This window comes from Meleagris gallopavo, chromosome Z (assembly GCF_000146605.3).
Source record: "Meleagris gallopavo isolate NT-WF06-2002-E0010 breed Aviagen turkey brand Nicholas breeding stock chromosome Z, Turkey_5.1, whole genome shotgun sequence".
Lineage (NCBI taxonomy): Eukaryota > Metazoa > Chordata > Aves > Galliformes > Phasianidae > Meleagris > Meleagris gallopavo.
Genome location: NC_015041.2, coordinates 57,217,109 through 57,229,247, shown reverse-complemented (window position 1 = coordinate 57,229,247; position 12,139 = coordinate 57,217,109). Strand labels below are relative to the sequence as shown.

The window sequence follows — 12,139 nt, the reverse complement described above, 5'->3', positions numbered from 1 at the left end:
ATGTGTGTGTGCATGCATGCCCATTTGTGCGGTAAGCAGAGGAGGTAAGTTGAAGGACAGTTACATAAATGGATGAGGAGAAAAATCATTCTCTTAAAGTCTGTAATTGGAAGAAATCATTATTTTTATAGTGCTTGAAGGATCTAACTGCTTTATCTGCTGGATGCACAAATACCTGGGAAAATGAGTTTCCACGGTATTTCTTCATGGGAGTGCTACTATTTGATAACTGCGGGTGTAGCATTTATAAATACACAAACTGCATAGTCAAACCAAAGGGGAAATAAAAATCCTTTTCACAGCTACCTTTGCTGAAGTCCCAGTGAGCTGACAGGTCTGGATTGTCAGGGCCCATTCTGAAGGCAAGAGCAGGCCACTTTGTGCAGCTTCTCCACATGGAGGGATTCCATGCTAAGAAACACCCACCTCAGCATTCTCTTTTTCCCCCAGTTTCTGTAGTTGGCATGAGATGCTGCATTTACTGTCTGACAGTATGCTACTGTCTTGCCTTGAGACTACACTATTGATGACACAGAAAAGTTCCCTGCTGTTCTTACAATCTGACCTCTCCCAGAAGACCACAGGGTCTGTGTAAACTGATGTCTTGAGAAAGGCATGCAAGCTTTTATTTAATGGTACATTAACTGTTTTGTTTTTTTTTTCAGACCATTCTGTCCTTCAGAGTGCCTTCTTGTCTACATCATGTGCTCTTGCTGGCTTTTTTTCATAAGCTGGTTCTGGAAAGCGAATGTTTTGCCTACTTTTTTGCTCAGGAGTTTTATAGCAAACTGATTTCATGATCATGATCTTTTTTTCGTTGTATCTGGTCCTCACTTGAACTCAATAAATTGATCTGCTTCATATCCCAATGCAGAATGGGTGCTGCAGATAACATTTACAAAGGCCGAAGTACCTTTATGGAAGAACTGACAGACACTGCTGAGATAATAAGAAAAGCAACTTCAAGATCACTAGTAATTTTGGATGAACTGGGAAGAGGAACTAGCACGCATGATGGAATTGCTATTGCTTATGCCACACTTGAACATTTTATTACAGATGTAAGTAGTCAATCTGACATGCTGATGAACACTTTTTCAGCCTGTACTACTGTGGGTTGACTTTGACATGGTCTGTGTTCCACTGTTGTAGAAATATGCTATGTCTAAACTCAGTGCAAGGGCTTATATTTAAGGAATACCAGTGCTAAGTTGTGTTTGAAATAAATTAAACCTTATGTGTTGATCTCTATATTGTAGGTGGAGTCACTAACGTTGTTTGTCACCCACTATCCTTCAGTTTGTGAGCTAGAAAAAGTTTATCCAGAAAAAGTTGGTAATTACCATATGGCTTTCTTGGTGAATGAGGAAGAAAGTGCTGAACAGAAAGGTACAGTATAAATTTATCTGATATTCTGGCATTTCAGGCAGAGGCAGTAGCTGCTACATACTGCACACACTGAAGTATCAGTCTACACTCTCAATTTTAGGAGCTTGAAAACTAAATCATTCCTCTTTCACAGTCAATACAAGGATGACTGAGCTGGGTCAGATGAAAGATTCACCCAGCCTAGCGTCCAGCTTCTCACAGTAGCCAAACAACAGAGGATTAGGGAGGAGGGATTAGGGATCAAACATATGGTAACTCTCTCTAAAAGATCCCACTGTTAGCAAACATTTGCTGGTTGGGGGGTTTTCTGTTTTGTTTGTTCGTTTGTTTGTTTTTGAATCTTTGGATTTCTTTTTAATGTGGTCCAGACTCCCTTTGTATCCATGTATACTTTTAGTATCTTCATCCTGCTGTGTCACAGAGAGCTCCAAAACTGAACACTGCATTATGAGAAGAACCACCTCCTCTTGTTTATTTTGAGACAGTTTTGAAACGTAGTTTCAGTTGATGGTCTCAGTTCTTGAATTCAAAGAGACAGAGGAATAATCTCTATTTACTGTTTCAGTCCCATGCCTAATTTTGTATGTTGCTTTTCTTAATCCCATTCACCTTTGTTTTTATCAGGCAGGAGAGTCACACTCGTTCTTCTTGTCACTGTTGGTGTGAATTAGATAGTATTTTCAGTGCAGTTTGTCACTTTACTGCCTACCCTTTTTCTCTGTTTGCTAGTGGATAAGGTAAGCAGCTCTGCCGTGATGATCCTTTCCTCAATCTCTCCTCACGCTGAGAACTGACTCTTAGCATTACCTGTCTGCTAGCCAATTATTTGCAAAGGCAAAGGCCTTCCTTGTAGATCATGGCTGCTTGGTTTTTAGAAGAGGACACTTTGATGCAGGATACTTCTCAGAAGCATTCTGAAAATCAACATAGGGTTTATCCACTGTGTCTATTTACTCACATGGCTTCCAAACTTAAACCACATTTGTGATGTAGAACTTTCTTCTACACAAAGTTCTTCGGCTGTTCTCCTGATATGTTAGCTTTACTCAGACATTTGAAAATTCTGTTCTTTTCCTGGTTTTCCCATTTTGCAAAGTAACGGCATGTTCTCTATATCACTTCTAGTTGGGGTTTTTTTTGTTTGTTTGTTTTTTAAATTTTAATTTAATTAAACACAGAAACACTTTAACTTCAGGTGGAGTTTTATATGGAGGGAAAATTTGGCTTTTACATTCTGTTTAATTTTAAAAGCAAGGATTCCTGAAATAGGTGTTAACTAGAGCTCAGGTTGTTTAAAGCACTGTTGTCCTTAACTGAATGCTATCTGGTAGTGCCAATATTCGTGGTTAAGAGCATCAGCATATCTTTTCACAGATAGTTCATTAACTGACTGTTCATCTCTGGTATTCTCAGGCAATTAAGGTGATTTTCAATACTTACTGTTCCTTATCTACTGTGTTTCTGAAACTCTGTACTTTATTTTGTAATGTCTTGCTTCAGCCTTCTTTCTTTCAATGTTTATTGGCCTGAACCTTCAGGCCATATGTAATCTTCACTGTTAAAGCTCCAGAAAGCACAACATGGGAGCAGCAATATGTCTACGTTTCTTACTTTGCCTGTATTTTTAGCTCCCATGTCTGTGGTCTTAATGTTTTAATTGTTCTACTCAAGATGAGATTTATGGCACATTTTTTGCCTATCTTTGGCTTGGAGCACTCAGATCAAATTAGCTCGAGTCATTAGCATTTATGGAAATCTCCAGTTCCCAAAAACTTACATTTTCAAAACAGAATAATGAAGGGCAATGAGTGGCATTATATTTTTTCTGCTCTTAACACAAGGGCTAGATTCTGCAAAAATTTTAATAGGATGCCTGAAGAGGAAAGGGAAGGGAATAATCTGATTTATTGTGTTGGCTCTATATTTACATCTTATGGCCATGAAATAAAAGAATCCACTGTCTGTATGTTTGGGCTTCCATAAGCTTTTTCTGGAGCTCCTAACCTACTGGCAGCAAACATTTTGTTGTGCTGTACTGATAGGTTTCCTGACTGTAGGATTATGGACGCTTCCCTTATTCTATTTCATAGACATGAGTTGTAATATCCCAGTTGCAGCACAACTAATGAACTTGACATAAAAATACTCTTTATGTTTTACACACACACGTATGCACATGCTTCTGTCTTACAAGACACCAGATAAAACTACAGTAAAACATTTTTTTCAAACTCACTGTGTACAAGTAAAATGTGAACTCAAGGAAATGTTTTTATTTCTCATCTGTTCAATGAAATTAATATCACAGGGAGCATGAATGATAATAAAACCAATTCAGGCACTGGACTACTATGTATTATAAATAAAACAGAGGGACCCTGATTTTTGTTTTGTTTTTTAGGATCTGAAGAGGAAGAGAATCCTGAATTTATCACTTTTCTTTATCAAATAACTAAAGGAGTCACTGCAAGAAGCTATGGGCTAAATGTTGCCAAACTGGCAGATATTCCTGAAGAAATCTTGAAGAAGGCAGCTCACAAATCAAAGGAGTTAGAGAGACTGGTGAATATGAAAAGGTGAGAACAATTAGGAGGTGTCTTCCAGATGCGAATGGAAGAGCATTTCACTCTGAATGTACATTAAAAAGAGCCATGAGAGCTATTTTACATATATAATATTCCTTCAGGAAAGAGAAAATGAAACAAAACTTTCAAAAATACTTGATAAATTATGCTATCAATTTCAATTAAATCTTTGGATTTTGAAGTAAGCTAATATGTCAGAGGTTAATTGCTACCCACTTAATCACGATTCAAAAAAAAAAACAACCACCAAGAGCACATTGAACTAAAGCTGGGAGTAATTTTTTTTTCTTAAAGCAAATACTAGCAAGCTTATTCTTTTAAATTTTTTTTTACCGTCACTTTTTTCAGGAAGAAATTTTCAGAGACTATTTGAAGGACAACTACCTACTAATATCAGTTTCTCTTGTAATAGTGATGGTGAAGGTATAAATAGATTTAATTCTTAACACATATTCACTTTTAAACTTGAAATTTTATTTGCATGCTACAGTGATTGCTCCAAAAGTAATGCCTTCTAATTTATGATGTTGGCTCATGATGTCAGAGGTGGATATTGGTGGGATGGCAGTAGAGGTTGAACCTTCCCACCCAAACATGTTAAATGTTGTTGCTGTGTGACAGATGGCTGCAGAGGAGCTGTCTGACAGAATGGTGTCTGATACAGAAGTACTTATGAAGCAGAGGTGTATCATTGAATTTTTCCATGCATTAAAAATATGGTACTCATAGAGGTTCACTGACTCTTGGTAAATTTTATGGAGACCAGCCAGTGCAGGCTCTTGCTTATTGCTGGCAAAAATGCATAGCTAATGGTGGTGACTATGTTGAAAAAGAGTGTTTTGGAGCTGAGAATTTCTTCTACCAAGTAACATTCTTGTGCTATTTGTATCTTTTGTAGTTTCCATGGAAATAAATAGGAAGTATTACTTTTGGAGCTATCTGCATATAATGTAGAGATAAATGCTGGTATTTTTGTGTTTTTGCTATTTTAACGAAAAACTAAATATATACTAAGTCTATATATTTATTATACACTGAGTGCCCCCAAAACACACCACATTTTACTGAAAGTTGAGATTTTAGTATTTCTTCGAGAACCAGGTTTCATTTAGGAATGTGTGTGCCTCACATACTCAACTCTTCAGGAAAATTCATGTGTATCAAATAGCATCACCTTTTTAAGTCCTGTAACATTATATACGTATTTCAGATGTAAATATATGCATAGTATTTATATGCATTTCCACCTTTTGTTGTTGTTGATGATGATGTTATTATTTTCAATGCCAGTCCTATCAGGAACTTTGAACTAGTCCATTGGGAATACAATAAATCAAGGTCTTTGTTGCCTGATAGTCATAGCCAATCATGGTAGAAGAATTCTGTAAAAGAAAATTTTGTTGACTAGATATTTGTAGGTGCAAACAGTTCTTTTGATGCTAAATAATATGTAGTGGTTAGCACTCGTTTTTATCCATTTCTAAGAAAGCAAAATAAAATAAAATAAAAAACTATGTGGAAGATTCATGACAGTTTGTGGGGAAAATAATGTGGTAGCTTTTGTTCATTGGGAATTGTGGTCCATTATTTACAAAAGTAAAATGTCAAATTACTAGCAATGCCATAGCTCTGCTAGAAGATATATAGGATTCTAGATCTAGAAAAAATATTTTCCAGAAAGGTGAGAATGTGAGCTGGAAGGCCAGAGTTATTGCGTAATATAATTTAGAAGAGAAGTAATAGAATGTGACAGTGTAATTTCCATTCTGTCAAAATCACAGGGCAGAAATAGAGTTCGAGCATGCCTTCACTGCCAAAAATGCAGTTAACTGCATACAGAACCTATGAGCAGCGAAAATAGTATGTGCTGATGTAATTAGAAGACCGATCTGCAGTGCACAGTAGGGGTGGGACTAGGGCTGAGTGGGTAAGCATAATTACAGGACTTAATTGTGTGACATTTTTCAGCTTTTCAGTATGTAGGCTGCCATCTGTATTTTAGTTTTTGGTGTGCAGTTTGCTGGTATTCTTACAGAGAAAAAGAATATGTCATCCATGTCTGTAGTGGGTCCTTCACCCTGGCTGCTGGCTGAGGCCTGAGCCCTGCCTCCTGCCTGAGCCTCCGGCCCCCCCAGTTTGCACAGCTTTTTGGGTTCAATCCAGCTGGAAAAGCCACTTCTTCACTCCCTGCCATACCAGCTCAGTTGTCAGGTGTGTGCGGAGAGCAGACAGTACTACCTGGTGTGGGAGGGAGGAGGTGGTTCCTTCAGGCAGCAGGGTGAGGCTGCAGCCCTGCTGCCCACAGCACCAGCCCCACCTGAAGGTGGATTTGTCTCTTGAAAGAGAGACAGGGCTGTGCACAGGGTGAGGCACTCATCCACACAGCCATTGCTGAAGCACTGGGTTCGACCTCTTCTGGGTCGTTCCTTCAGTGTAAATTTTTTGCCTATTCTTCTTCACTTTCTATTGTTGCCATAATGTGGAGATTTCAGGGAGGGTCCAGAGAATACTACAAGACGCTCATAGGGCTGGAGCACCTCTCCTACAAAGAAACGCTGAGGGAGCTGGGCTTGTTCAGTCTGGGGAAGAGTAAGCTGCAGGAGACCTCATTGCAGCTTGCAGCATTTGAAGGGAGATTATAATCAGCAGGGAAATCAACTTTCTACATAGTCTGATGGTAATAGGACATGAGGGAAGAGCTTTAAATTAGAAGAGGGGAAATTTGGGGTAGATATCAGGGGGAATTTTATCACGGAGAGTGATGAAACCCTGGCACAGCTGCGGATGCCTCATTCCTGGAGGTGTTCAAGGCCAGGTAGGATGGGGCCCTGGGCAGCCTGATCTACTGCTTGACCTAGTGGTTGGCAGCCCTACTCACAGCAGGGCACTGGAATTCGATGATCCTTGAAGTCCCTTCCAACCCAAATCATTCTATGATTCAGTGTTTTCTTCTGTACCTCCTCTCCAAAGATACATTAACACATTTAAAAATGGCTATGAGTTTTGCTATGGTGTATCAGTGATAGGACATAAAAATTGTCATGTGAATCAAACTCAGACCTGTTCATAGCAGTGTACAAATGCTGTCACAACAGCCACGGGCCAGCTGCCTTGTCTTATTTTCTTAAATCATATTATTTAAGAAAATCCACTGGGTAATTCCATCCAGTCTGGACATTTTTGTCATCAGGAATGTCTGTTAACCTATTTTAAATGACTTGTTTACTTGTCACAGTGCTTATCAGTCCTTCTGATATTGAAAAAAATTTGAAAATGAAATAGGAAAGATGACTATTCAATGATTTCGGAAATGTTACCTCTTTTATTGATTCCTTGATTGCACAGTTCCTAGAAACGTGCAATATAAAATGTGCAAACTAAAGGTGTTTTGTGGTTTGCACAGGTATTTATTTCCTTTAATGATTTACTTTTGCTGGGTATTGTATTTCATCTTCATTTTTTATCTGGTACAAGAAGTTATTTGTAAAATTACATTGTTGACTACTCCATAGATGGAATACATGTAAGAAAATGTTCATTGATTGCTTGTAGATAATATAACATTTTGAGCATGCAGACTGCTATTTCTGACTGTGTATAAAATTTTGTAGATGACTGTAAGGCTTTCAAGAAGGTGATGTTCTTAATTTAAAAGTGTGTCCATATTTTGACTGACTTTTTTTTTCCCCTCAGAAAAATGCTGAAGTCTTTTGCTGAAGTATGGAAAATAAATGATTCTCAGGAACTAGAGAAATGGAGAAATACGTCTGAACCTGGAGATGAAAGGACAGATTTTAATCCTCAGATCATGCTTAAAGATAGAAAATACTGCAGATAGAAAATTTAAGTCTGGAGAGTAATAGATTCTATCAGTGCGTATATAGATGTAGGTGCATTAAGTTGGCTTCTCTGCTTTTCCAGAGATAAAAGATGCTGGGCTGTGATATGGTGCCCTATATCCACATCCACTATCTGATCATAATTTCCTTACTCCATATTCCTTCCCTGAAGGAATTTTCCTTAATTGCAAAATAGTATTGGATTAAGTTTAGAATATGTATAGAAAACATGGAAAATTATGTTGGTAACTTATTAGATTCATGTTTTATAAATAAAATAATGGATTTTAACTTTATTGTACTTCAATTTCTACTGAAATAATTCTCTGCATTGTGAAAATGTAACTGAATCCTGACTATGCTGTACTGATGTGCAAGTGGGAAGAACAAATAATATAAACTGATTTTTTTTTCATTCTAATGCATTTAAAATTGTTTATGTAAAGCACCCCTTAAGTTTGATGTACACAATGAATTTAAGAATGTGTGTGTTATACAGCTGGATGAGAGAGTCTTACTTCTGCTGATGACATTAATGATGATGCATTGTGTAACTTTCAAAGACACAAAACATGCACTGAATGCATTTCTGCTTCCCTCTCCTTCATTCTCATACCTGCCCACTTCCTTTTTACTCCAGATATGGTAACAAGAGCTGAAATGGGTGATTCAAACTATGCAATTCAAACTCCCAGCATAGAGCTGGAAAAAACAGAAATATTTTAAATTTTTTTATTTGCAATTTTCAAGTTTCAAGGAAATTTCACATAGGAATTTGGTGTCCAGATTGCTGGTTTTTCTTCATAAATCCAACTAAGTGGAGCATCTTGTTATGAAAATGAATAATGGCATTCACGTACTTAATTCTTAGCAAATAGCTTTTGCTAATATAATATAATGTTATATTAAAAAAAGTATTTTATAAAATGAAAAGATTTCAGTAAAATATCTAGGTTTCACTATAAAGAAAATAATAAATTGGGTTTTGTCATCTTTGAGACAGTTGAAACTTTCTGATGATTTCAATAAATACAATTAAGGTTTCTTGTGTCAAAATGATGCATGTCAGATGAATATGACATTATGTCATTTGCAGACAAATAGTCTTTCCTATGTAAAAAATTTTGTACAGAAGAATGCAGTTTTTACTACCTATCATAAGGAACTGCTAACATCGGACTTTTTTCCGTGTTCTCCCTCAAATTACAGAGGATCTTTTAAACAAACAGTTTATCTGCTGCTCTACAGCAGCAATCAATAATGGCATCTCCTTCTAGATCTGTAGTGTATTTGTCTAAACAGGAAGAGCTGTAAAAGAAAACTGCTCTTTGTGATGCAGTTATACGTTCGTGTTTAAGTATGCCACACATTGCAAAGCACAATGAATGTAATTCCCTGTTAGTGATTAGCACAGACACTGTGCACTGGAGCTAAAGACCCTTGACCGTCACCTTCAAAGACTTTAATCAACCATTGCTGTCTTCCTGCACGCGCTAGATGTGCTTTTACTAAGACTCTCTTTGCCTTCAAGGGAGCATTCAGGCAAGACAAGGAAAAATACCTGGTTGCATTCTGAGAAAAATAAGGAAACGCAGTGGGTGAGGAGCTGAGGTGTTGCTGACCTGCTTGTACCAGCAAGTACAAAGCAATGACAGCGTCTTGTTTCTTAATGTCTGTAATCATTTTGAAAATAACTTTTGATGGTAGCCCTGTTCATTTCAGTGAAAGAGCCATAGGTCTTCCTAACCCAGTAAGACGGCTTCTGGGTATGCAAAGGAATTGCTGTCTGATTTAGTGCTGATAAGTAGTAATTACAGAGATAGGTAAAAGTTTGACTGACCGTTTGAGAATGCACTACCAGGAGATGCATGCTGTGTTTGCAGGTGTTCAAATGCACTACACAGAAGGCTGTGGATTTGTTTGTGCCTCGTTCTGCCACAGTGGAGCAGCCAAGCTCATTTGCAGCATGAGCATTGTGCAAAGGCAGCTGTTCTGAGTGTGATGAGTTCAGAGCTCATTCGAGTTTGTTTGCAGAGCCCAAAAGTTGGGTACCAGACGTACCAGATATACTCTGGACAGGCAACCTGCGCCTTTGGTGGCATGCAGTCTGAGGACAGAGAAACAGACCAGCTGGAAAACAAAAATGCATTAATTTTGAAAGAGACTTTATTTATTTTGCTGTGGTAAGCAGGGCTTCCATGGCTGTCACAGCAGGAGTCTTCCTGAGAGACAGAGAACCTGATCTTGTGTTTTCTTTTTTCTTTTTCTCATTCCTCTCTTTTTTATTTTTTAATTATTACTAAATAGCAGTACACTAAACTTTATTTTAGAGATAATTTGAAGCATAAGCTTTGGTAGCACTGTAATCCTGAAGATGTGCTCTGTTTTTAAACTGCAGCAATCTAATTTCAGCAGCGTGCTGAGTCAGGGAGTTTGTTGTGATGCACTGCGACCTGTCAGGTAAAGTGAGGGTGAAGAAGGGTTACCTGTCCTTAGATGGTCCTTGGCTGCAGCAGGAATACCTCAAATCATAGAACCGTATGAGTTGGAAGGATCCCATAATGGCGATTTAGTCCAATTCCCCTGCAACAGAGACATCCTCAGCTCCATTAGGTGCTCAGAGGCTCATCCAGCCTGACCTTGAATGTCTCGAGGGACAGAAGGCATCTACCACCTCTCTGCGCAACCTGTGCCAATGCCTCACCACTCTTATTATAAAAAAATTGTTCCTTATATCCATCTAAATTTCCCCTCTTTTAGTTTGAAACCACTTCCCCTTATCACATCGCATCTGACTCCATTAAAGAGCCTGTCCTCTTCTTTCGTGTAGCCCTCCTTTAGATACCTAAAGGCTGCTATCAGGTCACCTCGCAGCCTTCTCCTCTCCAGGATGAACATCCCCAGCTCTCTCAGCCTGTTGTCTGTTTCAGAGTATGTTAAGGTTTTGATAAATTGTGCTGTACTGAAGTGGGGGGGACTCTGACCCAGAGTTGGGGTCAGTCCTCAGGCAGTCTCCTGAGTTCTGGGACCAGGGGGCCATTGCTACCTTCCCCAAATCATGACACTGATACTGCAGTCTGAAAAGTAAGCCCGAGCTGCCTCTTCTGTTCAGTTTTTGGAACAAGTGGAGTGGATGAGTCTCATTATCTTCATTCTTCCTTAATACAGAGGCCGTAGCAAGCTGCGATCTATCATCTCAGCATTCATTTTCAAAGCTGGCTCCCATCTCACTGCAAAATTTCTGTCTGGCAATCAAATTCAGATCCAATATTTGTTAAATCTGAATTTGATTCTGGTGAATAAATTTGCAGTCTGCTGATCTGAATTATGCTTTTTAAAAGCACAAGAAGGGATTTACAGCTGAACAAGACTGAATTCATAACTGGAGCTCAAGCCAGTAGGTAGACATGGTATTCAGTTCTGAAATAGCCGTTTGGGTCTCGGATTTGCACCTGTCCTGCTCTGCTGGCTGTTCTGTCGTGCAGTTCTTTGGGACGAGTCTTGCATTTGCACAGCTCTTCACAGCCTTGCACTAAAAACACTGCTGCCAATGCTATGGAACTCTGCTTACCTTAGCAGTGCTGAGTTTGCCACTCGCTGCACATGGCTTAGCATGTGGAAGTCTTCCCTGGACTTCCAACAATGGATCACTTTCTTCTTTTTCAGCTACACATGCATAAGCTGCCTTCCTTAACTGCATTATAGATTTTGCTGTGTGTCTAGCCATAGAGAATAGAAGAAAGCAATGGATGTTTTCTTCATCTCTTACGCCTAAAAAAAATCTTTAAAAATCAATTTCTCAAATGATTGTCTTGTTCTGCAAGATGTGAGTCCTTTCAGGCCCACGCTGTTAACTGTGAAATGGTGTAATTCTCTGAGACTAAATTGGTTTAAGTCTCAAGCGAGCTGCAGAAGAAAGGATGGCAATGTTTTATATGCACTTCAAGGAAAATAAAGGGTGAACAAGATAAAGCCAGATAGAGATATCTAAGAATAATTAGCTGTTCTAAGAATAATGACATTAGGAAACAGGATGGTTTCTTCCCACGTGGTGTCAGGATCTGTAAAGGAGCAAGTGGTACCAGCATGATTGATATTTTGGCTGCAGGCTTGCTAGCCATCAGACACAGCATGCCAGACCAGGCACTGCCTGAGGCTGAGTGCTGCAGTGAGCCCAGGAGCTGTTTGCTGGTTCCCTAGCACACAGCCTGCCTGCAGCATCTCTTCTTGAGAAGGGTGACCAAGAGAGGCCATCACAGGGTGGTGCAGGAGGTTTCTGGCTGTGGGATTCAGGTGATTGCGACCACAGTTGGTAAAGGAACCAAG

The 12,139-nt window shown here is 38.9% G+C and overlaps 1 protein-coding gene across 1 annotated transcript in view; it reads left to right on the top strand.

Annotated features, from left to right (window-relative positions):
• MSH3 (mutS homolog 3) overlaps positions 1–8,815 on the top strand; it is a 107,541-nt gene extending 98,726 nt beyond the window's left edge. The window contains exons 20-23 of the mRNA XM_010726110.3: positions 875–1,061; positions 1,260–1,389; positions 3,791–3,965; positions 7,668–8,815. Of these exons, the coding sequence (XP_010724412.1) occupies positions 875–1,061; positions 1,260–1,389; positions 3,791–3,965; positions 7,668–7,812 (637 nt within the window). The 3' untranslated portion in view covers positions 7,813–8,815. The remainder of the gene's footprint in view (positions 1–874; positions 1,062–1,259; positions 1,390–3,790; positions 3,966–7,667) is intronic.
• The last annotated feature ends 3,324 nt before the right edge of the window (positions 8,816–12,139 follow it).